Here is a 24,778-nt window from a genome sequence, read left to right as displayed (position 1 = left end):
TTTTATGTTACTAGAAATGTAAAGAATCTAAAAACATCCACCTAGCAGTCCAGAGAAAGATACGTTACATTTGGTGTAATCAAACCAAATCTACACGGTGTGAACATAACCTGGTTCACCAATATATGTCTAATGCAATAATACAAAGTATATGGACGGAGGGACTGCAACATTTTCCTTCTAGACCACCAGAATCCTTTTTTAATCGCAGATTAATTGTTGATTTTTTTTATTGAAAGTAAACTATTATCTCTAGTCTATACATAATCATTGTCACTCAGACATATATGGGCAGTTTCCCAGACAAGGATTAGCTAAAGCCAAGACTAGGCTTTAGTTAAGGATATTTAAATTGTGTTAAAACATTTCTGTGTGGATCTTGAGACAAAATAACCGCACTGATCTATTTTAAGATATGTCAGTGTAAGTTGTTTACGCTTAATATGCCTCGAACATTTCAGTTAGTCTGGGACTAGGCTTAAACCCTGTCTGGGAAACAGCCCCTTAGTCATTAAAACCTAAACATTATTCTAATGGGGATATTTTAATCCCTCTCTGTTATTAGAGAATATTCATTCTCTTTGGCTAATTTCACAGAATAAGGAATGTAGGACACGTGACACTCTCTGAGGAGGTGAAAGGTTTACGCTGAGATAAACATTAATATTTAAAAACTTTAGAGGTGCAAACCTGAACTCCAAAAACTCCCCAAAATATTTTGTTCCTAGTACAACACTCTCTGGTATAATGACCTCCATGCTTTATTACTATAGCTACATGGCTATGATCAATCTTAAAAATGTCATCTTAAAAAAAGAATTCTATTTCCCAGCAGCAATGTGTTTGTATTGTAACCATTAATAGAGAAAAAAGGTAATATTGTAAACAATGTACTGAAAAAAAGATGACAGGACAACAAATAAACAAAATAGGAGGATATGAATTGATTCGGCCATCTGACATAAAACATAATTCAAATAGGAAAACTCATTCTATCAGTATCACAATTTAGGCAAAATTAAACAGCATTTCCATTACCCCAGAAAACATAATGTATTTTAATAATAAAGATCTGAAAATGTCAAAGCTGCGAAGAATGTTTACAGTGCAAAGAACAATTCAATAATCATCACACACCCAGTGTACTTTAACCCGGGCGGCGAAGGAACGTTTTTATGGTTTTCGTTCAATAAATTCCTACCTGTCCCTCCTTACACATACAATAACACAAACTCATTAGACATTTTGAAATGTATATTTATATATATTTGAATAGATGAAAAGTTACAACATCAATTCGTCAAAATTCACAATTTATTTTTTTCATATTTCCCTCTATTCATTTCCAGCTTTGTGTCTTCCTTAATCGCATCCTGTAGCATTCTTCACAGGCCATGGATAAACCCAAAACCAATGACACAAACTCCTCAAAGTTCACCTCGCCATCCCTATTGGCATCTAGATCCTTCATAAGTCTGTCTACTACGGTCGGGTCCTTCTGAGACTGCAGGAAAGATAAAGAGTAAAATCTGTGTTATAGGTATACAACACAGCAAACCAAACAGAGAGTGTTGAACTGTAGAGATCAGAAACAAAGTCATTATGAGAAGAAGAGGGTTACCTTTAGAAACCCAGAAAGCTCGCTCTCCATCAGAGTTCTGAGCTCGCGGCGGCTCAGGGTGCCGGGCGACCCCTCTTTGCCAGCATATCGATGAAACACCATGATGAGGGACTCCATGGCGTGTTCTAGCTCAGACGGCATGACTGCTCACTGCTGGGATCCAGTACTATAAAGAGACAACACGAAGTCAGTCCTGGCCATGTCTTGCAGCCGGTTCATTATGTAAAATGGGAAAAGTAAAAAAATGAAATGCCTTCCTAATCAATGCAAAACTAGTTTGTTCTCCCCAAAAAAGTTTGTTGCAATGTTTTCTGATAAAGTATCTAAGCCTGTCAATCCAGTTTTGCATTCTAAAATAAACATTTATTTAAAGGACCTACCGTTTGGATGTTCGAAATGAATGTGAGATATGCTGGGTGTCCTCTCTCGAGACTTTATATCACCCAGCCCATGGGCAGGTAAAGGTGTTATCAGGAGCGATTGAGCAACAGCAGGGACTACAGCACAGTGAACTTGTGCTTTGTTGAAGGTATGTGACAAGAGGTTGATGACATCACGAATCGTTGTGTTTGTACTGTAACAGTTCATGTCCTTGTCTCAGAACTCATGGAAATGTGCCATGTATTAAAGTGCAATGTGAAAATATTCCACAATATATGTTATACTAAATAAAAACCGTAAGCATCATTCTTATGAAGGTATAGGTATGTAATCTTTAATAATAACTGTAACAAATAAACACATATTGTGTAATTTTATGCTACTTCCAAAGTAAAAAAAATCGTATGTGTACATACATCTTACAGGCAATGTGTACCATCCGCAGCATGCTGCTGATGAAGGCGCGGACGTGCTCGTTGCCACGGAAACGGGATGCAGGCAGGAGGCTGATAGCGTTTGAAAGCATCTCCAGTCGCGCACCGATGTAGCGACATCCTACTAACCCACATTTCATCCAGAAAGAAGCAATGGCGGCCAAAAGAAGATTTCCTGAAATATGAAAATCGACTGCGAAGACCCTGAAAACAAGCGGTACGTTCTTCTACTCGCTACCATGATAAAGATCATGATGAATCCGCATTGTGCATGTGGCTATGTGATGCATGCGTTGTTATAATAACGTCATTTATTGAGCGGCTGAAACTGCAGATAGGCTTTACGTTTATCGCTATTAAGATGTTTGCATGACGGTAAGTCACAGGCTGATTCGCGACAGTACTGATCCCAGATGAGCAAAGACATCATCCCGTAATGGCGACCAGATATCAGGTGAAGGTAAGGGCGATGCCGGACTACCGCACCGAGCCTTTATAGAAGCATCTCATAAGGTCATAACATCCATTGCATTTATTTTGTATTCAAATTATAATAAAGCTATTGCATTGCAAGGTGGGTTGAGGTCCAGCTTCATCTGACATTGGTAAATGTCAACCGTGACTTAAACTGCTGAAGGCCTAACACGTGTTTTACGTTTACATTACATTTACGCACTTGCAAGACGTTTTTATTCAACGTGCATTTAAGGGTTTTTATCTGTATGTGATGAAAAATCTATATAAAAATCTATGTTATTATTATTAAAATGTGAAAAAAGCCACGGTTAGAGAAAGCTTGTCTGATGCATGCAGATGACATTGGAAGGGACAAGGTGTCGGTTAGGTGACATCATGTGGTTAATTCCTAGTGACTGGTAAAGCTCAAGGTTTTTCATAGAAAAGCATGATTATCTGATGCAGAAAACTGGAAATTGTGTTTTTCTCCTCTGCCAGGCATATCCGGACTGGGTCATTTGAGACTGGGAGTCCCTTACTCATCCAGGCCACCCAATAAACTCACAAAAATGTATTACTGTATATATATTTTTTATTAATTTTTTCTTCCATAAATCAAACGTACTATGCACGACCAACCCATTAAACAAACACACATAGAGATAATAATTTATATCAGCTTACAAAGTTCTGCACTGCATTAAACTAAATTCAATTTAACGAACACCAGCAGACTCACAAAAGTACATTAAATGCAGAAAAAAACCTTAGTTTACAAGGTCAGCAGGTGGCGCAAGACTTCACTGCTTTCATCAATGACATTGTCAATGTTATAATAATAATTCATTTTATTTATAACGCACTTTATGTCAACAAGAATCCCAAAGTGCCACAAATTAAAAGAAACAAATAAAAAAAAACAGTAAGTTCAAATCAATTAAAAGCTTGTTTAAAAAGGTAAGTCTTAAGTCCACATTGTCAATGTTAAAAGTCTCAATGGTCCTAAGTCTAAGTTTTATTTGATCTAAAATTCTAACAGCAAAAAGACTTAAAACCTTTTTCATGATCTGTTCCTATTTTCAGTCCAATATGAAGAGTATGGAGCAGGAGTTGCAGTGTCCGGTCTGCAAGGACATTGTAAAGCAACCCATAGTGCTTCCCTGCCTGCACAGCGTGTGTCTTATGTGTGCCTCCGAGGTGCTGGTTCAGAGCGGGTACCCCCAGCCCGAGCTCCCACCAGAGCCCAACTCGCCCGCTTCCACACCCAACATGCGGTCCCCTCGCCAGATGCGCAGACCCATGCCCAAATCTGACCGTGTCGACCGCTTGTTGCGCTCAGGTATGTAAAGATAACAGAGAATATTACTTATGACAATGATTAGAACAAATGCTATATAAACTTATCTTTACGTCTGTTTTGTGTGCGTGCACATAGGTTCAGGGACATACCCAGGCCGTAGGCGAAAGGAGGGTCCTCCTCCACTCATGCACTTCCCTTGCGTCCCCTGTGGGCGAGATGTGGAATTGGGTGAGAGAGGATTGGCTGAATGCATGAGGAATCTCACGCTGGAGAGAATCGTGGAAAGGTACCACACACGCTTACGGCATAGTGTATATGTAGCGTTAGGAATAGAAAGGTTTGAGGGGACACAAATTCAACTTTGCATTATTTTCATTCTATATTTATTTCAGCTTTTGACAGTTGAATTGACCATTGTACATGAGTTTTGGAATTTTTTAGTATTTGGTTTGTTGTAAACAAAACTTGTTAATCCACATTATAACAGCACGATGTGATAATGTTCCAAATAGCATGTTCAATTATTTGATGGAAGCAAAATAAATAAGAAAAGCATAGAAATCTGACCTTTTGTAGAAATTATGTGTTAATGGTAATTCAGATCAGATCTTTAATATTTCTATTGATTTATTTTTCAATCCTAAAACTTTGTGTATTTGTTTTAATGTGGTTTCAGATTGCTGGAACCCACTGTAAATTCACACGTACACACAGTAAATATGATGTCAACAAATGTTTTTACATTATTTCAACTCATCAAAATTATTTAAGCAATTTCAACTTTTTTGTATATTTTTTCAGTATACAAGATTCAACTTGATTTTAGGTCAGTTTAAATTCAAACTGAAATTACTTGATGGCCAATCCGATTATACTTAAAATTATATGTCATTTACTTAATTATACCTAAAAACTTTTTTACACGGAATTAGCAAACAATCACAATTTACTCATTATTTTTAAATAGACAAAATAATGAAGTTTATACACGAAAACACAAAATCCTCTCTCTGTCTTCAGGTACAGGCACACAGTGAGTTTGGGCAGCGTGGCTGTCATATGTCAGTTCTGTAAACCGCCACAGGCCCTGGAGGCCACTAAAGGTTGTGCCGACTGCAGAGCGAGCTTCTGTAATGAGTGCTTCAAACTCTATCACCCCTGGGGCACTCCCCGTGCCCAGCACGAACATGTTCAGCCCACCCTAAACTTCAGGCCAAAGGTGAGCCGCTCTCAATCCGCTGCTACATCATGAACCATGTAAACCCTGTCCCTGAGGTCCAGCATATGATGAAAGCAACACGCCTGTATTATTTGAACAGTGTCATACTGTTGACTGTGTAGGTATTGACGTGCCCAGAACACGATCAGGAGAAGCTGCAGTTCTACTGTAAGTCGTGTCAGATGCTTCTTTGTGCCCTTTGCAAACTGCGGCGAGTTCACACGGGTCACAAGATCGCCCCCGTCACCCAGGCCTATCAGACCCTCAAGGTATGTTCTACGATGGGATATGTTTTAGTGGTTTACTAGGCAAAACTGGCCCTGTCTTATATTATGCTAATGTGGTTTTGTTGTATCTGTGTGTTGTTTTTGATTCGATACGTTATTACAGTAGTTTGAATTTGGAAAAACAGTTTTTCCAAAAAGCATCAACAGTGCCACCTAATGGTGTCAATTATTTCCAATATTATTATTAAAAGGCAATATTATTTCCTTTTAAGTCACTTTCTTCATAGCCAATTATATTATCAAAAGTTTTGTTTGTAATCTTATTATTATTCGGTTTAATTGAAAAAAAAAACATGCATTTTAATTGAATATATGAATATGTGTATATACAATTATTTTTAATAATAATATTATCAAGTTTAAAAAAAGAAAAGAAACAAACGTTCATTGTGTTTAAGTATTGACATTACAGTAGACGCATGATTAAAAAATGGATTCAAATTATAATGATATTATCATTCTTACTAGAATAATCCATGTAAACATCTGTGCAGTTACTTTGTAGCAATGCACATACAAGTGCTATTAAATAAACAATAAATTATTCACTTTAGTCAAAATAATTTTACACTGTATCTTTTTGTAAACCCTAGGACAAGATCACCAAGGAGATGAATTACATCCTGTCCAACCAGGACATGGTATTGACTCAGATCACACAGCTGGAGAATGCCATCACTCAAACTGAGGTATGCCCACTTCATTCATCTCTGTCACAAAAGAAATGCAGACATTTGATTGGTTAAGCAATGGTGTGTGTGCAGGTGAACAGCGTATCGGCCAAAGAGCAGTTATCTCACTGCGTGAAGGAGATCATGGCGTTGCTGACTGAGCGGCAGGCGATGCTGGCCCAGGCGCTGGAAGGCTCACGGCAGAAAAGGGCAGAGGCCTTGTCCGATCAGGTGGCAGAGAAACGCAGTCTGCTGGAGCACGCCAGCCTGATGGCTTTTACTCAAGAGCTCCTTAAAGAAAATGACCCGTCCAGCTTTGTTCATGCAGCCAGGATGACACACAAAAGGTAAGACAATCGACCTGTGTTATTACTTTCTATTGATAAAATTCAGCACCCAAACATTTGAGGCCAATGGTAGAGTTGATGGGTCATCACCCTCTCTCTCTCCTACTTGTGATGGTCTTCTAAATTGTATGTTTGATTTTTTATTTTATTTTCATATTTAAATAAAGAATGTTATTGTGTTTCTGCTCATGATTGTTAATAAAGAACTTTAAAGTCTTTAACTTTCTCTTTCTCAGATTGGCCCAGTCCATCGAATCTATGCAGCGTTTTTCTCTTTCTGCGGATCCTTCTTTCCGTCACTTCCAGCTTGATGTTTCCAGAGAGCTCAAACTTCTCATGGACCTGAACTTCATTCAGGGTAGGAAAAACATAAAAAAGATGAACAAGTACCCTTACGAACAGGGGTTAAATTGGGCCGGGGCGGAGCAATAAAAGCCGTTTTCTCTTTATTTGGAGTGACGTTTTGTATGGTATCCCATTCCCGAAGGGCCCTTCGGAGAGAGATATATTCCGTTTGCCTATTTGCGAGTTATAGACATGACGCGCACTATTGTTTTAATGTTACAAGTCATGATGAGCTGTTTGTGAAGAAAGGATCGACTTCCAAATGACGTCATTTGAATCAAATTCAAGCATTTAAAGCGATTTGTTCATGGTGTGTGTTAATGGGTCATCTCAATCATTGTGAATGTTGTATGAAGTTTTGACAGAAAAGTACTGGAAATACACAGGTCATACATACAATTATGTGGACATTAATAAATGAAGATATTTGATATTGACAGACATATCACATGTAGCTTTGTAAACTGCTGGTATCTAGAATGAGTTTGATCAGCATTTTATAGAAGGGCTCTCTCAACTTATATTTTACAGTTTGTCAGTTAATAAGATTATTAGCTTCGTACTGTATATGCACCCCTCAAAATCCCGCACAGAGCCCCCGCACATAACAAGTCCCAATTTAACCCCTGCTTACGAAACAAAAATATTTGAGAATATATTAAATAATTTCCATTAAATAACCAACTACTTTTATTTTTCAATATATTAAAGGCTTCCTTATTTATTATTCTTTATGTTGCAATATAGAAGAATCTATTCTATATATTTTCAAATAGATATTAATCATTTCATATATTATAGGGCTGTCGAACGATTAATCGCGATTAATCGCATCCAGAATAAAGGTTTGTGTTTACATAATATATGTCTGTGTACTGTACATAATGAATTTTGTATTTATAAAGACAAAACATGCACATACTTGTCTATAAATTTTAAATGTATTAATTTATATTTACCAATAATTGAAATTGTAAATAAAATTTTATTAATAGTTACATTTTTTAATTTTCTTAAATATATGCATTTATGTGTATGTGTTTATAAATACAAAATTAATATGCACAGAACACCAGCATGTATTATGCAAACACAAACTTTTATTCTGGATGCGATTAATCACAATTAATCGTTTGACAGCCCTAATATATTATTGACTGTTAATATATAAATATATTTTCTTTGCTTAAAATGTTGAATGATCATTTCTGACCAATGACTTTTTTAAAAACGTTTTTCTTTATTTACATGAATTTATTTAGGATTTATTCATTAACGTTAATTCATTACATTTATGTTTAACAACATAAAATGCAAGTTCTGCATTCCTCGCATCTACAGTAATGCTTATTATTAGTTCAGAAAAGTATACAAGCTCAGTCCATGAACGTTACTTGCATAATACAAAATGAATATTTAATGGTAGAAAATCTAGAATTGCCATTATGGGCTAGGACTTATTTAAAAGGTTTTTTCATAATATAGTCTCTTTGGACACTTACAAATGCGCACTTCAAATGTATTGTCTTTGATAACCTATAATGTCCCAACACATCCAATCCTAACCAAACTTGATATTCCCCTTCAGCCCCTCTCGCACCTGTGATCGACACCCAGCGAACACTTGCGTACGACCAGCTCTTTCTGTGTTGGCGCTTGCCTCAGGACTCCACTCCCGCTTGGCATTTCTCTGTGGAATTCCGCCGGCGCGGGGTGGTGCCAGGGGGTGGAGCAAGAGGGGGTCTCCGAGGGGGATTGGCTGCCGCTCGCTGGGGCTGGCAGAGGTTGGAGGAGGTGACCGGGACCTGTACTGTGATTGACAGGCTGGAGATGGACAGTGTGTATGTCTTGAGGGTGAGAGGCTGCAATAAAGCAGGATTCGGTGAATATAGTGAGGAAGTATATTTACACACACCACCAGCTCCAGGTGAGGACATAACACACGATACATTTACTGGGGATCTGTGGATATGTGTGAAGACTTTTCAAAGTCAACATGAAATGGTAGATAAATGAAGGGTGGTATTTGATTTTATTCATTGGTATTTGAATAAAAAAGTTTTCTCTATATGCTGGTTAGAGGGATGAAAATAAGAATACTTGGTGATGTCACACGAAAGATCAATTTAGAAGATAAAAGGAAATGATTTCATTGTGAATGTCAAAATAATTCGTACAGAGTCGAGACATTATCTGAAATGATGCACAATTAATCATCTTTCTACATTCTTTCCTCTTTTTTTTCTATTTCATTACCATTTTTCGACCTCCTTACAACCTCTGTTTTTTCCATGGTTTTGCTTCATTGACAACAGCTCCATACAGCCACCTTGCCTTCTGCCATTTAATAGCCCTTAAAACTATTTCTGTTGGTCACTTTTCCCTTTGTTTATTTCTCTTGTTCACATTTCCCTCATCTTTTCATTCTCCTAATCATTTGTTTTTTGTATTGAAAATTTCTATATAAACCCTGTGATGAGGTGAAATATTTGAATCTGCTCTGAATGTTGATGTGTTTTGTAGATATGGGCACACGTTAACTTTTAATGCTGCTAATATTTATTGATCACATGAAATGGATGCGCCCATGTTACAAATAATGAATTAAGATTTGCAACACCCAGACAAAAGGAAGACATTCCTGGCTAAATCTTGCTATTAACTGCTATAAAGTTAAAGCAAAAAAGGGGGAAAATCTTAATTTGGAAATATATAATAATTAGGCCTGTCATACGATTAATCACCATTTACCGCATCCAGAATCAATGTTTGTGTTTACAAAACGTCTGTGTACTGTGCATATTAATTTTGTATTTAAAAAAACATACACGTACATGTATAGATATTTAGGAGATATTCACATGTATTTATTTATATTTACCAATTATTTCAATTATTTACGAATGTTTATTCGTTTTTAAATCGTATATATTTTTCTTAAATATATGCATGTATGTTTATGTTTTTATAAATACAAAATGAATATGCACAGTACACAGACATGCTGTATATTATGTAAACACAAACTTTTATTCTGGTTGCGATTAATCGTTTGACAGCCCTAATAATAGTATAATAAAAACATATGCTGTGTCACAAAATGATTTACACAAATTTTCTTCAGGCTCTGTGAAAAGTTTGCACACCTGAACCCCAATGAATCGTATCTGATTATTTACACACTTTAATGCAAAATGCAAATTGAAATTGTTATAGCTTAGACCTTGTTTTACTCCACATCTATCTGTAATATCATTCTTGGCCTTGAACTCTGAGATAGTGACCTTTTTCTCCGCTTTTTTGCTGGAATGCAAATCATCTTCCTTTTCTCAGTCTTGCGTTTCACCCTGCTGTTCCCAGTATGTTCTCTTTACTTCTTTCCTGTTTTCCTGGTTCCTGTATTTACGCCCTGTTCTCCTTTTGCACGTCCCTTCTTTTTCTACGTCCCTCTCTGTATGGTGTCCTGAAAACTTCTCCCGGATTACCTTGCTGTTGTCTCCACCTCCCTTCCCTTCCTTTTGTGTCTGCCCCGCCCCCCACCTCTGTCAGTGTTAAATTTTTACCTGGATTCTCGCTGGGGTCTGCACGCGGACAGACTGGTGGTGAGTAAGGAACAGCGATGTGCCCGCAGTGTGCCCGGTCTCTCCCTGCTGCAGGCCGCAGACCGGGCCCTCACTTCCTGTCACCTGACCACAGACTTGCTTGTGGGTGACGTGGCCATAACGCAGGGCAGACACTATTGGGCGTGCTCGGTAGAGCCCGGCTCCTACCTAGTGAAGGCAAGTTATAAAAGGATATGCATTTCGTTATCAAGAAAAACACATCTTCACGTTTTCTTTCTGCTCTGCAGGTTGGTGTGGGTTTAGAATCCAAACTTCAGGAATGGTTTCATCTCCCCCTGGACATGGCGAGTCCACGGTAAGAGCAAGCGGGCAGCAAAATCTGCCAAACAGTTAAAGTGAAGCATAAATGACATAAATGAAACGTCTGACATCACTGTGACGCAACTCCACCTCTTCCTTCTCACAGATATGATCCTGACAGCGGCCATGACAGCGGAGCAGAAGATTCATCCGATTCCCCTCCGCCTTTTTTGTTCCTCACGATGGGCATGGGCAAGATCTACCTGCCCCCCTCTGCCAACTCCCATCACGCAAATTCCAATTGCAGAGAGTCCGGCTTCACCAACGGCCCTTCCCCTCCGACCGGCGTGACCTATCCTCTCCCTCCGAGGCTGGGAGTGTGTCTCGACTTTGAGAAAGGGCGTGTCACGTTTTACGATGCCCACTCTCTCCGCCCGCTCTGGGAGGGACCCGTGGACTGCTCCGCCCCCGTGTGCCCCGCATTCTGTTTCATTGGAGGCGGGGCTTTACAGCTACAGGAAATTGTGGCCAATCGCAATGCGAATCAAACCCCTGTACGGCGGGTCACCATTCAATCACGTGTTACTAAACTGAACTAAGCCTGAAATACTTTGATTGATTATTGGTTTTATATATTTCAATTTTACGATTTTTAACTGCATCTCATTTATTTTTTATCCACCAGACATTATCTTTGAGAGGCCTTTATTGTTGCACTGCTTGCTGAGTTATAACCCTTCCAATGATTTATTAACTTGCTGTCATCTATATAAAATACTTAAAAATTGCTTATCCATATATATAATGTAGATTTCCCAACCTAAAAGAGGCAACCTCTGTGTTTGGGTGTAGTACAGGTGCCTCAGTTTTTATATTTGCGAATTATTCTCCAAACAGAGCAGAAACTCCAGACTGTTACCCAAGGCCTAATTTTGTAACCCAAATTATATGGCAAACATCTGCCATAACACTCCCTAGCCTTGTGCTTTCAGGACAGACCTGTTAAACTCTTTCAGCTGTCAACTGGAGCATTTACGAAAATATTTACTTGACGTATGTTTAACACCAGACCAAATGCTTCTTGCTGCTTTTTCGTCTTGGATGCTTAAGAAGAACCTTGATTTGTGGCTTCTAGGCTGCTGTAAGTCTATGAAAGTATGTTTTCTGAGCAATGTATTATATTGCTGAACAAACCTATATTATTGTTTAGAAATTGGCAAATATTAAAAACTAAACGAGTTAAGCCTAGGTAATAATACATCTTATCTATAAAGAATGAAAATCTGCAATGCAGTAGATTGAACATGCACAGCTTTACTCAATATTTATGACAGTGGAAGTGTGTGTGTGCGCGTGTGATGCACTAAATCCACTATTGTAAATCACTTTATGCAAATTCATACAAAAGCTTGTAGAGAATATTTTTAAGAGTTTGACTCATGCGATTGATTTCAGTTTGGCTGTGCTTCTCTGGAATGGCTTTAGAGAGATTGGCAAAATCTTTCTGGAAAGAACGAGGACATGCCCTTTAATGCCACTTAATACACTAATAAAAATCACAAAAATGAAACGTCTTTATATCTTATTTTTCAATGGTGCATTACTGCGTTTCCACCAATAGGGGGCAGGAGTTTCTGCTCTCTAACAAGAGTTACACAATTATTGCAAATGGCAACATTATTGTCTTTCAGCCACACAGCTATCAAAGGAAATTAAAGTTGCAAAAAAACATTTTATTTGCCATACCGTCGTAGAAAACCAGGACCTGTTTATGTAGCACATGGCTGAGATGGACAGATTTAAATAAGCAAAGAAACTTTTTATTTATATGAAACAAAACATTTGTGTACATGATGAACATTACGTATCACTTAACATCAAAATGAAACATGCAGCCCATTTTCCTTTCCACAGTTTAAAAGTCCAAATGCACAATTTCTCAATTATCCTGCCAAAGTTTGGATGTCAGACTCTTACTATGCAGATATGCACGCGTGTATATGCTGTTTTACCGTCTTATATGAAAATGCACATATGTCTTTAATTGCTGCCATATTGGTTAGAAACCAGAACGTGGAGTGGTTAGGTATGTTTCAGCTTAGACAGACCCTTTGAGAAATTATGAGCTGAAGGAGGGGTTAGCCAATGTTTTCTCTCATGGAATGTAAAGTTTCAGAAATGTTAAGTTTTAAAAGCACAGATTTCTCTTTTGGCTTACGTTTCTGGCAACGGCAAGACCCCCCACCCCACGTTTCCACATTTCTGGCTGGCCCTCACTAAAAATCACTGCTCCAGAAAGTGTGATGTACAGATGAGCTGTTTCTGGGAACTCGTGCGTCGTGGGTTGATTTTTCTCTCTCTTTCATGTGTCCGTTCTCTGCTTTCATCTAAACGCCGTCCTCTCCATTACTCTTCTTTTTTCCGCAATCCATCTCCAAGTCTAATTTTTTCTCTCTTTATCTTCATATTGATCTTTGTTAGTCTTTTTTCTTCCTTCTCTCCCTCATCCATCCAGCCCTTCTTCATTCTCAGAGAAGAAAAACTCAAGAGCAGATTGGTGTAGACCGACTGAAGGTATGTAGCCACAACACCACACGCAGATGGAACCTCTAATCCTTACCAGGAAGTCTTATACACAGTCAGGGGGAAATAGTTGGAGGGGGGATTTTAAATACCTCTGAAGCTTTGCAGCTGCTTAACCTTCTGTGATTATCGTTTAATAGAACCAGTCATTTCCCCAAAGTACCACGGACTAAAATATCCGTGAAGGGTCGCTTCGTAGTCTCTGTGGCCTGTCGCTTTGCTGCGCCCGCTGATCCACTTTGCCATGAGCTTAGACCTCTACCAGCTGTTCTGGGTCTGTACTAGTTGTTACCATCTGTGTCAGGTCTGTAGTGCACTATGGGGTGGATGAATGGCTAGACGGTGGTAATACTGCGTTATTGTAGGATAATACTCTTCGACAGACCGTTGCACATTCATATTTCGATCGCATTCACCGCAATGTCCATTGAGTTTTCAGAACTGAGTTGTCTGTTTTATTCAAAACAACAAAAGTATACTGACAGTCAGAAGTTTGTGCACACTTGCTCATATTTTATTAATCATATTTTCCACATGCATATTTCAATATTTTATATTTAAGTCATCAAAACTACAAAATGACAGAAATGGAATTATGAGAGCTATGTAGTGAACAAAAATGTTGAACAATTTGAACAAAAATTGCTCAGTCACAGGGGCGGACTGGCCATCTGGCATACCGGGCGTTTTCCCGGAACGGAGGCGGTGGCCGCTAACGTATGGGGCAGTAACGGAGGAATATATGCGAATATAAATGCGAATTCACGCAACGCGAATGCAAAAGACATTCGTGTTCTGTCCCCCCCCCACCCCGTCGACAGATTCGGTGGAGGGCCGATGAGGGCCTAAAAATGCCAGGGCCAATTTTTCTACCCAGTCCAGCCCTGCGTCATACTGTAATTCATATTCACTATTACATTTTACATACTTCCTAACTCAGTCCGGTCAACCACATCTCTCACAACATTTAAAAAACTACTTAAAACCCATCTCTTCTGTGAATACTTGACAGACAAATGAGAAAACTAACCCGCGGCGCTCTCCTTTGTTCTGTTTTTTGTGGAAACTAGTAACTTGGTATTAGCACCTATTGTATTATTGCTCCTGTATGACATGTCGCTTTATTGCTCCCTGAACTCTCTGTAAGTCCTTTGGATAAAAGCGTCTGCTAAATGACTAAATGTAAATGTAAATTTCCTTGTTAGATGTGCCTTTTTCAAGAATCATATACATTTATATCATACAATATAATATGTTTGTTTTGCACTTCTTAACGTTTGTTTTGTTCGTAGACACTGTGACACCCCCTACAGGACAGGAGAAATAACTTAAAAACTTAAAAAAACTTGAAAGAATCTAAACAAAACTGTACCTGTAGTGGCAAACATTTGACTAGGATTGCTGTAAAAGAAAAATCACAGGTGAGATCACTTTAATATCTCCAATATTTCTCATAGATATCAGTGAGATCAAATAGAGACTTAAGACTCCTGTATCTCAGATATTTCTCCCAATAAAAAGAGAAAGTTTGCCTTAAAGTTTCAGAAAAAAAATCTCAAAATGTCACAAAACTGTGCCCGCAAGTCTGCGATTAAAAGTCAATATTTTCGAAGATTTCAATATTACCTCAAACATTTCTTATCACATTTATCCAAATCCAGATTCTTCTTACAAATTACATTCATTTTACAGTTCTATACTCTTAATGTATTATTCTCCAAATAATGCAATGTAATAATTGTCTTATTTGTTTCTATTTTTATCATAAGCAAATTTAGGAGAAACATATAAAACTATCAATCTCCTGATCAATGAAAGAGCAACCTTTGAGCAATAACATCTTCCTCTGGGTTATTATCTGAACCATTAGAAAATCCAAAAAGCAAAACTGAAAATATTTTTTTTCCATGACAGAATTTCTACTCACTATAAAGCCATATTGGATTGAATGGATTAGGAATGTAGTGCATTAATTTGAACCACGGAGAGACCCTTGTGATTGTGAATCAAAATTTGATTTAAATCAACCCGTTTCTTATCACGATAAGATTATAAAGCTAAAGCTGTCAGACATCTCCCTTCCCCCATACTACAAAAGAAAGCTACAGTAATTCTCTCGTGTGTCCTTTGGATCCTCTCGTGCGCTGGACAGCACGCTGCAAAGAAGCCACATTTAACTGCTTCAACTCTTCGCCCCTCCCTGAAGAGCCCGTCCCATCTGTCCTACCATTAGTAAATCCCCACAGATAAATAGAAGCTTTTGAGGATCATTGCCCAGGCTGGATTTCAGCAGTCTGAGTGAGACCAAGTGTGGCTGACCTCGATAAAAACATTCCCTTTGCTAGACTTATTCCACATTTCTCTTGTTTTGCCCAATTGTGTGCACGTGCGATCCGCCCGGCACCATGTTGACATTTGGGTGAAATTATTTCATCGCAGGCTAATATTAGAGTAACAGCTGAGTAATGTGGTAATGGTGGTAAATTAGCCAGACAACACATCACATGCAACCAATTTTCTAGAGGCACCTGTTTGGTTTTGCATTGTGTGACATGTGGTTTAATCATTAACATTGGAACACAGTGAAATAATGACCAGACGCTTCACCGTTGCCCAACCCAGGTGTTTTCTCCACTGAAGAAGCAATAGACTACACTTCAGATATTTTAAGCCAGGCAAACTTTTATGGCATTAAAAAAAGCTTTAAATTGCATTGTAGTTATGCCAAACTGTTATTATACTAGTGAATGCTTTGGGATTGTAAATTGATCTAAAAATGAGCAAACAAAATGACACAATTTTTAAGAACAATGCATTACAGATTGGCTTACTTCTACGGTAAACTTTGGCAAAGGCAAGTTATATATCATCTACGAAACCCAGTATAATGCGTCCCTATGGACCATGACCAGCATCTGCTCAGTATTTAAGTTTACTTTATCCAAAGTTCATATGTCCTAGATCACATCTGGAGACATCGAGCTACGAAGTTATGTTTCAACTGCGCACATGTTGTATTTTTAGCTTGGCTCCCTAAAAAAAACGTAATCTGCTGAACAGCCCTGAGTTGAAACTGCATATTAACCTATTTACCATGGCAAGTGTTGAGTGTACAGATTTGAATGTAATAAATGATAAATATTTCTATTTTTATTTGCATCCCTCTTTACCTGTATTTTATGATTTCAGACACTGATTTAGTAAAACTGTAACCCCAGACAGGTGTGTGACGTGGACCCATTACTCATTGAACTCACTGAACATTGTTCCCATGGTGTAAAATAACACAAAACCTTCAGAGGTGATCAGGGCTGGACTGGTAAGAAAAATCGGTCCTGGCATTTTTATGCCCGCATCGGCCCTACACCGAATCTGTCGACGGGGGGGGGGGGGTTGGGGGGGGATGGGCTTCTTACGACCCCATAAGTTAGCGGCCACCGCCTCAGTTCCGGCCCGATACGTTAGCGGCCCACCGGGAAAACGCCCGGTACGCCAGATGGCCAGACCGCCCCTGGAGGTGATCACCTGCTTCTAACTGCACATAACTGTTTTATATGAAAATGTCCATAATAGTTACTGTTAATTTTTAACAATTTGCAAAAATTATGCACAATTATTAGAATTTTCTAGTGTTTTTTAAATAGTTGTTTTTTATTTCAATAATGTGAATTAATATTGTGCATTAATATCTACTATATATTTTCAATGATAAATTATGTGTTTTTGTATTTGAATAGTAAAATAAAACTCTTTTTACTTTGACACTCTTTATGAAACATGGAATGAATGTAGCATTGGAGCAGAAAATATGTATTTAATTGATGAAAAGTGAAAATTCTGTCATCATTTACTCACCCTCTTGTCATTTCAAACCTGTATGACTATTTCTTTTGCAGAAGAAATGTTGGTAACCGAACAACGGCGGTGCCCTTTGAATATATTATATTGAATGGACACAAAACCACTGTTGCACGGTTACCAACATTCTGTTAATTATTTAATAAAATAATATTAGGAATTGCCAATATGTTGGATATTAGCAAAAACAGCTAACTTTAATCATAATGGCATTCAAAATAAAAATGATGGCTTCTTATAAGTCGACCAGCTAGACAAATAATACTGTTTGAACTGAAGTGATATACGTGCAAGTGAAACGTCTTACCGTGAAGTTTGACGTTATACTGAACACTTGTCAAACACACCGCGGCTGTAAAAATTCCAGGTCCTGTAAAAAAACGAAAAGTCAGAACGAGGCACTATGTCAACCGGGGGTTTGTAAAGAAAACACATGTTTTTCTGTTCTGCCCTGTCAGGACCAGCTGCGCACACATCACTATACTGAATGGTCACCAAGACATGAGGATGGAGAGACAAAAAGGGATGTGACTTGAAACTGTGAAAGGGATTAATAGGTAAACACTGTGATATGTACTTGCGTTTGGGGGACAGAGACGACTCGTGAGAGAGCCAGATAAAGATCGGGAGAGAGAGACGAGGAGAGACAGAACGCAGATGGAGACAGTGATAAAATGAAGCCGGAGAGGTCAGAACATTTGACCTTTATAAAGGAAAGAAAATGAAAGAGGCTGCAGGTATCTGTTTCACGGTCAACACATGCTTCTTCGCTGACACTCCTGAGGGGTTAAAGGTCAAAGTTGGACAGATGCAAGAAGGAAGGTGTTAAAGAAAGCATGGAAAAGAAAGTCTGAGGTCCAACAGAAGGTGAACTGAGGTCCAAACTCATAAAACAATACCGTAGCGATATTTAAAGTAATTTATCAAAAAAAATCCCAAATAATTTTTCATCAGATTGTACAGTAAACCATACATCATTTAATTCCATAATCATGTTTTACAATGATGTGAGTGTTACTCGATACAAAGAACACAATAAATGTTGTTACATACCTAAAGCAAAACAACATTTTTAGTTAAACACAGTCCCGTGACATGTTTCAAAAACCGTCCCCTCTTATGAACAGTGACAGGTTTGTTTTCAGTCTAGACAACAGGTATGAATGAACTCTCACGGAGGTCACAACAGTCTCTCATACATTAGCTCATTAAAACTGATGTCTGTTGAGCAAACAGATGAAATAAGTGTCCCGACTAGCGGCCTTTCCCAGCAGGTGCCAATTAAATATGATGTCAATAGCTACAATTAAAATGACATGAAATGACAGCCAGACTATTTGTGTTCATGCGTTAAACTGCTGTAACGTCACTACAATGTTATGAAAATGTGCTCAAAACATGTATTTATATTGCTTACATACATTTTTGCATACTTTCTGCATAATAAAAATCAGTTTGTAGTGTAAAATGAGCACATATACATTATGAATGAAATGTATTGTTATTTTTTAATTTATTTCAGACTAACAGTTTATTCAAAACATTTTGGGGCTGTCGAACGATTAATCCCAATTAATTACATCCAGAATAAACGCTTGTGTTCACATAATATATATCTGTGTACTGTGCATATTAATTTTGTATTTATAAAAACATACACATACATGCATATATTAAAGAAACTATTTGCTTTATAAACTATTATATATAATTAAAATTATTGGTAAATATAAATAAATACATTTTAGAAATTATTTTTTAGTAAATATTTCCCAATACTGTATATGCATGTAGGTGTTTTTGTGTTTAGGAATACAACATTAATATGCACAGTACACATACATATATTATGTAAACACAAACTTTTATTCTAGATGCGATTAATCAGCCCTAAAACACTTAGTTTGACATATTTTCAAATAGTTTCCATGGCCTTTTCTATTTTAACACGTCACATTCTGAGATGGCAAAAGTTGATGCCAATCAAAACTAATGGACGAGACAAAACTGTTTTAAATAAATATCACAGCGTTAAGTTTATTGTTTTATAAAGGCTGGTCTAATAACACAGGACCACACAGACATGGCTTGAGTTTGTGAAGGATTGGAGAGAGCTGGCATCACTTTAGTCCCAAACCGAAGCAGTTTAAGAAATGGAAATAGATGACTGGCCTAGCAGCTAAGAATGAGCTTCTCTCTTTAAAGCCCTTCTTGTTTCCTGCCTCACTGTAATGTCATTTATTAAAGATGTTTTTTTGTTCGTTCAGCGTGAAATTACCAAAGAAAAGAGCTCTCAATGGACACGCTGTCGTAGTGAGTTATATTCAATTATAAAATAAACTCATCTCTGGGGCATTTTTACATGCTGTGCGTTTGAGTGACACTTTGGGAATCGACAGACATTTCTCAAGCCAGGGTTTCATGCCAACGTGTTTGAAATCCACCGTCATTATGTGCTCACAAAAACTGTGATGTGTTTACAAAGGCTTTCCTGTGCTGTAATACACAAAAAACGTTCCTCCCAACCCTAAATCATCAAATTTACTGTATTCTGACAGCTTTAATAGCCCTATACGCCAACATCTGACATATAGAAACAAATTCATGGTGTCAGGAATTTGCGATACAATGTGCAAGATGTGAAAATAAATGATTTGTAGTATACTAAATCGCTGATCTAAATCAAGTCTGAGACAGAAGTTTTGATTTAATTTCAAACAGAAGTTTGGAGACGATGACATCTGCATTGTGAAAAAACATCTTTATAAATGAGCTCTGTCAATCCGTCATCTGGTAGCTGCAAACCAGATTCTACACGATTTGTGTACTTTATATCACATGTCTTTCAAATGCATGACGTAAATGTGATTGAACTTAATTTCACTAATAATAAATAGTAGAAGCATGGTCTCCAAACACAGTTTGGTGTTAAAAACAATGCAAAGAAAACCTCATTCAATATTTACAATTTTTAGGTTTGTTTATACTGTATCTCTTCAAGGGCAACCAACAAAAGAAACTAAAGCAGGGTAAGAACTCTATTATTCCCCAAATATTTTTCACCCTCTTTGAGGTTTGGTTACCAGGACCTGGTGTTCTTTTGGTTTGTGTTGCTAGCAATTCACATAAACTAAAATTCATTCTAAATCAAATAAAAATGCCCAATAGAAACAAAATTCTTACGTACGGTCTCATAACTTAATCCCTAAATTCTCAGATCCGTCCACACCTATTGATTTACTAGTTTCAATTTACCCTGCAACAATAAGACCTTCATTCTTGCTTATGATGTCGATGATATTATTATGGCACAGAAACAGATGTATTATGGGATTTTGAAATAAACCGAAGAATTGCTGACAAGCGGATTGAGAGATGCGCATTCCTGTTTCCACATGTCCTCCTTTCCATCCTTTGTTTCTCTCTGTTCTTTTTCCATGGCAAAGCAGAAACAGGTGGACCTTGACAGGAAGGGCACAGATCCATCGCTTGCACTCACACACACCTTCTGACTTCGTGTTTAGGCACGGGACGTCAGGTCGAAGTTTATGTTGTTTATATTTCGTCCGTACAGTGAATATTTATGAGTCCAGCTGTCCCCTGCGCGTTGTCTTCATTAATGGAGCGTTTGACTCGTGCGGAGAAGAATCTGATCCACTCGGGTTCAATGAAATGCCTAAAAACCCTTCTGCCAGGACACCAAAGAGTTGGAAAGTCTTGACTGACCGTGTCAGGATTTGGCCGGGATGGAGCCCTTATAGCAATGGTTCTCATAGACAAGAATGATGGTACCATTATGCCAAAATACACAGATACTGGAAAATGATGACAGATCTAGCCAGGTCGACTAAGAGCGGGGTGAATACGCTCCATCTAAAAGCATGTCTGTTTAACCCATTTCATCCTCTGCCAAGTGAAAATATCACTTAGAAAAGCAACAGCACAGCTCTACTTAACGAACTTGATTTTTTAGTATCATTAAGTTTATTGAAATGCTTACACCCATAACAACAACCAAACTGAGATTTGACACTAATAAATCACAATAATTCTTGGTCAATAATTCAATTACAAGGTTATAATTTATTAAGAATTTTTGCTTTTAAATACATTAATTTATGGAATTTGTACAATGAAGCCTGCAAACCTCATGAAACTCAGATGATCAGAGTTTCTCACTCATCTTGTGTGTGTGTGTGTGTGTGTGTGTGTGTGTGTGTGTGTGCGTGTGTGTGTGTGTGTGAGTTTGAGACCTCAAGCACAGGAAACAGAGGGTTCCTGTTTGTGAACCAAGAGCTATTGTCTCTCTCTCTCTCTCTCTCTCTCTCTCTCTCTCTCTCTCTCTCATAAACACACTTATCTGCAATTGTTCCCTTTAAATCATAATACTGTGTCTGAACCATCCGAGACTCGCTCTGGTGCCACAGAGTTTCAAAGTGATTGTCTCCTTTTAAACATAAACTAAAGGTACATCTTCACATTTAAAATGTCCCCCTTTGTCTTTGCTTTGTATTGCATATAAGCTGATTTTTTTCCACTGAAGTCTCCAGTGACGTGTTTTCCTGTCTATTGTTACTGGTATTGTAACACTGATCATTTCAAGGACATTTCTACCCTAAGAACACACGCGCGCGCACACATGCACACAGTACAGATCTTGTTGGGTGGTGGCAGGGGACCACCATTTAAGTGTGTAAGCTATTTAAGCATCTGGATTTAATGCAGCATTAAGGTCAGCTGCTGACCGGCTTGCACCTGTAACGCTCCCCGCCAAACCCAACACTCCCTTCCCTCTTACTGCTGCCAGCGTGCACTATTCTCCAGTCTCCACACTCCAGAAATAAAGTTTCCAGATAAAAACAAAAGGGTACTTTAGGGTCTGATGCAACTGGGGGACCTTTATAACTAGATGGCATCCCTCACTGCAAAACTAAAATCCAAGAAATTCTCAGTGTTTTTGTCTTGTTTTACAATACAAATTCTAAAATCACAGAAAAACATGATGTATGAAACTATCAAACGTTCAAGTTTACTGAATTAAGTTAAAGTTTAAATTAAAGGAGTACAGTTCACTGACTTCAAAAGTTGCCCCCATTGACTTTCCATAGTTGGAATAAAAATGACTATAGAAAGTGAATAAGGGCAAATTTTGGAGTGAACTACTCCTTTAAGTTTATTTTGTTTACCCTATTATATTCATTTCTAAAACAAGACTAAAATTCTTGTCTTTTTCTTCTACAAGGCAAAAATGCTGTCTTAGAAAATTTGTAGATTTCAGTTTTTGCAGTGCTTGCTCTGAAAAGTCTTATATACTAAAATGCTATCATAAATCACTTTTTGAGAGAGAAGTTTTGATTTAATTTCAAACAGAAGTTTGGAGACGACGACATCTGCATTGTGGAAGACAGCGCTGTAAATCAACTCTTTCAATTTGTCATCTGGGACTTGCAAACAGAAAATTATACATGGTTTGTATACTTTACATCAAATATCTTTCAAATGTAGCCCCAGTATGACGTACATGCGATTGACCTTAATTTGACTAACGTCAAATAATAGAAGCGCTGTCTCCAAACACGATATATGTGAATGGCATTTAAAACAATGCAAAGAATACATACATACAATATTTATGTTGGTTTATACTGTATCTATTAAAGTGCAATCAACAACAACAACCAAGGCAGGATAAGAACGCTTTTTGAGGTTTGATTACCGGGACCTGGTGTTCTTTAGTTTGTCAATTTGAAATAAACAAAAAAAGTCACTTATGGCCTCACTTCTGTGAATAATTTGATTTGCCTGCTGAGCTTTACACACAACATTCACTATTTATATTTAGAGTCATGAAGAAAATAGCAAGAGTTTTGCAGAACAACATGTACCATCTAGAAACAATTATTTTACTTTTTATAATAATTTTACATTCTTCGGATTATGAGGTCACTTTGACTACACTAGAAGAAAACGATGCAACAAAAATAGACTGCTCACTTTATTATTCATGGCAGTGTTGCATGCTAGTATTGATTTATAGGCTAATGATTTATAGCCTAGCAAGCAGTTTATCATCAGCGCCGCAAAACTATATCGCTAAAGACTCAAGGGTACATTGTATTCCAAAGACCCCATGTTTTCCACACAGGATTTATTGACACAAATATTCAACCGAGCAAACTGAACACAACAACACACTCACACTCTATAGGCTTTTCGCCTTTTCTGTTTCGGCACACAACACAATATACAAATTTGAGCACAACACAAGCAACGTTCGCACAAAACTTCAGTAAACTGAACAGATGAACTGTTACCTAAGCTAACGTGCGACCTCCAAAAATCTCTTCCAAAAGTACAGTTCCTTCACTAGTTGACATTTTATATCCAATAAAGTTTTATATCCAAAATATTTATTTATTAGATATGATTTATTAGTATGATCTTGCTTGGTCTATAAACACCATGCACTGTGCTGTGTTTTACCTTTCTGTGTTTTTCTGTTTTTCTTATTTTCTCCTGTAAAGCTGCTTTGGAACAATGCACATTGTGAAAAGCGCTATATAAATAAATTGAATTGAATTAAAGTTGCCTATTTTTCATATGGTAGTATAATTTGCCATAAAAGCATATGACAAAGATGGCATTATTATGGCATAACATGATTATTTGTAAAAAGGCTTTAGGAAATACTCACTGTTGCTGTAACCCATCAGGGCCCCCTGCTGGTCTGGAGCTCAGAGCAAACCTCAGGTAGGCATGTGCACCAGTCTATGCACTGGTAATCTAATTTAAAACACATAAACCAATACGCTGTTTTAATAACTAACATTCAGAAATCGTGAAAACAATGATCTACAGTCCACCTCAACATTATACAGTGAAAAATGTTCCTTGATAAGAACGAGGCTGCTGAACCCTATTGTTACCAGAAGTCATTAAAGTTCATTTTTAACAATGTGCATTTTTATTTGCTCCAATAGCTCATTGCTTTCATCTTCTCCTGTAATTCTTTGAGTTTATGGGATCCTCCAGCCTTGTTCTCCCCGCACTCCCTCCCTCACTCCCTGTGTCTCAGTGCAGGCTGTTCTGTTGTGTCTGCCAACTGCTCTCTGCTGGATCACAGGTTTCCTGAACTGAAGAATAGGGGACTGGCAGTCTGCAACACTGAGAACGGCCAACTTGCTTTTTTCCCACTGCGCTCCATGTACATTCTGCTCATTACACACATACGCCTACACAAACGCCCAAGCAACATAAAGAATAACATTATGAACGCAATCACGTACATTATAGCTGGATCCATAAGATCTGTATGTGTACATGCTTAGATAGATAATGCATGTTTGTATTCATTACTGCATGCACACTTGCATCTCCCTTACGCAAACTGACCATGGTTTTACTACAGTTAAA

The 24,778-nt window shown here is 37.8% G+C and overlaps 2 protein-coding genes and 1 long non-coding RNA gene across 7 annotated transcripts; 1 reads left to right on the top strand and 2 right to left on the bottom strand.

The window, feature by feature from the left end:
* Positions 1-835: 835 nt before the first annotated feature.
* On the bottom strand, positions 836-2,522 carry s100a10a (S100 calcium binding protein A10a). Of its 2 annotated transcripts, none has more exons than XM_057354368.1 (3): positions 2,419-2,522; positions 1,622-1,787; positions 836-1,504 (listed from the first exon to the last, which is right to left on the bottom strand). In XM_057354368.1, exons 2-3 carry the CDS (start codon positions 1,760-1,762, stop codon positions 1,340-1,342), a joined length of 306 nt encoding a protein of 101 aa, XP_057210351.1. In that variant the 5' UTR covers positions 1,763-1,787; positions 2,419-2,522; the 3' UTR covers positions 836-1,339. The 2 variants fall into 2 exon arrangements, with proteins under 2 accessions (XP_057210351.1, XP_057210350.1); XM_057354367.1 differs by lacking the exon at positions 2,419-2,522 and adding an exon at positions 2,002-2,291.
* Positions 2,491-12,517, top strand: trim46b (tripartite motif containing 46b). Of its 4 annotated transcripts, none has more exons than XM_057354366.1 (13): positions 2,491-2,653; positions 3,391-3,463; positions 3,976-4,231; positions 4,328-4,478; positions 5,213-5,411; positions 5,534-5,680; positions 6,292-6,387; positions 6,463-6,716; positions 6,953-7,074; positions 8,650-8,988; positions 10,611-10,840; positions 10,912-10,979; positions 11,091-12,517. In XM_057354366.1, exons 3-13 carry the CDS (start codon positions 3,982-3,984, stop codon positions 11,521-11,523), a joined length of 2,289 nt encoding a protein of 762 aa, XP_057210349.1. In that variant the 5' UTR covers positions 2,491-2,653; positions 3,391-3,463; positions 3,976-3,981; the 3' UTR covers positions 11,524-12,517. The 4 variants fall into 4 exon arrangements, with proteins under 4 accessions (XP_057210349.1, XP_057210348.1, XP_057210347.1 ...); XM_057354365.1 differs by having other exon boundaries at positions 2,491-2,896; XM_057354364.1 differs by lacking the exon at positions 3,391-3,463.
* Positions 10,718-24,735, bottom strand: LOC130566698 (uncharacterized). The gene is made up of 3 exons (XR_008964509.1): positions 24,060-24,735; positions 17,673-17,735; positions 10,718-10,831 (listed from the first exon to the last, which is right to left on the bottom strand). It is a non-coding gene; the product is annotated as an uncharacterized LOC130566698 (long non-coding RNA).
* Positions 24,736-24,778: the final 43 nt, after the last annotated feature.

Source organism: Triplophysa rosa, linkage group LG16 (assembly GCF_024868665.1).
Source record: "Triplophysa rosa linkage group LG16, Trosa_1v2, whole genome shotgun sequence".
Taxonomy (NCBI): Eukaryota; Metazoa; Chordata; class Actinopteri; order Cypriniformes; family Nemacheilidae; genus Triplophysa; species Triplophysa rosa.
Note: the sequence above shows the minus strand (reverse complement) of the source record. Positions and strands in the feature narration are given on the sequence as shown.

Coding starts and splice junctions, on each gene's coding strand:
- s100a10a (XM_057354368.1), bottom strand. CDS start 1,762: ATGCCGTCTGAGCTAGAACACGCCATGGAGTCCCTCATCATGGTGTTT. Junction 1,505..1,621: donor AGCTTTCTGGGTTTCTAAAG/GTAACCCTCTTC, acceptor TCTTTCCTGCAG/TCTCAGAAGGACCCGACCGT.
- trim46b (XM_057354363.1), top strand. CDS start 3,955: ATGATCTGTTCCTATTTTCAGTCCAATATGAAGAGTATGGAGCAGGAG. Junction 4,232..4,327: donor CGACCGCTTGTTGCGCTCAG/GTATGTAAAGAT, acceptor GCGTGCACATAG/GTTCAGGGACATACCCAGGC. Junction 5,412..5,533: donor CCCTAAACTTCAGGCCAAAG/GTGAGCCGCTCT, acceptor TTGACTGTGTAG/GTATTGACGTGCCCAGAACA.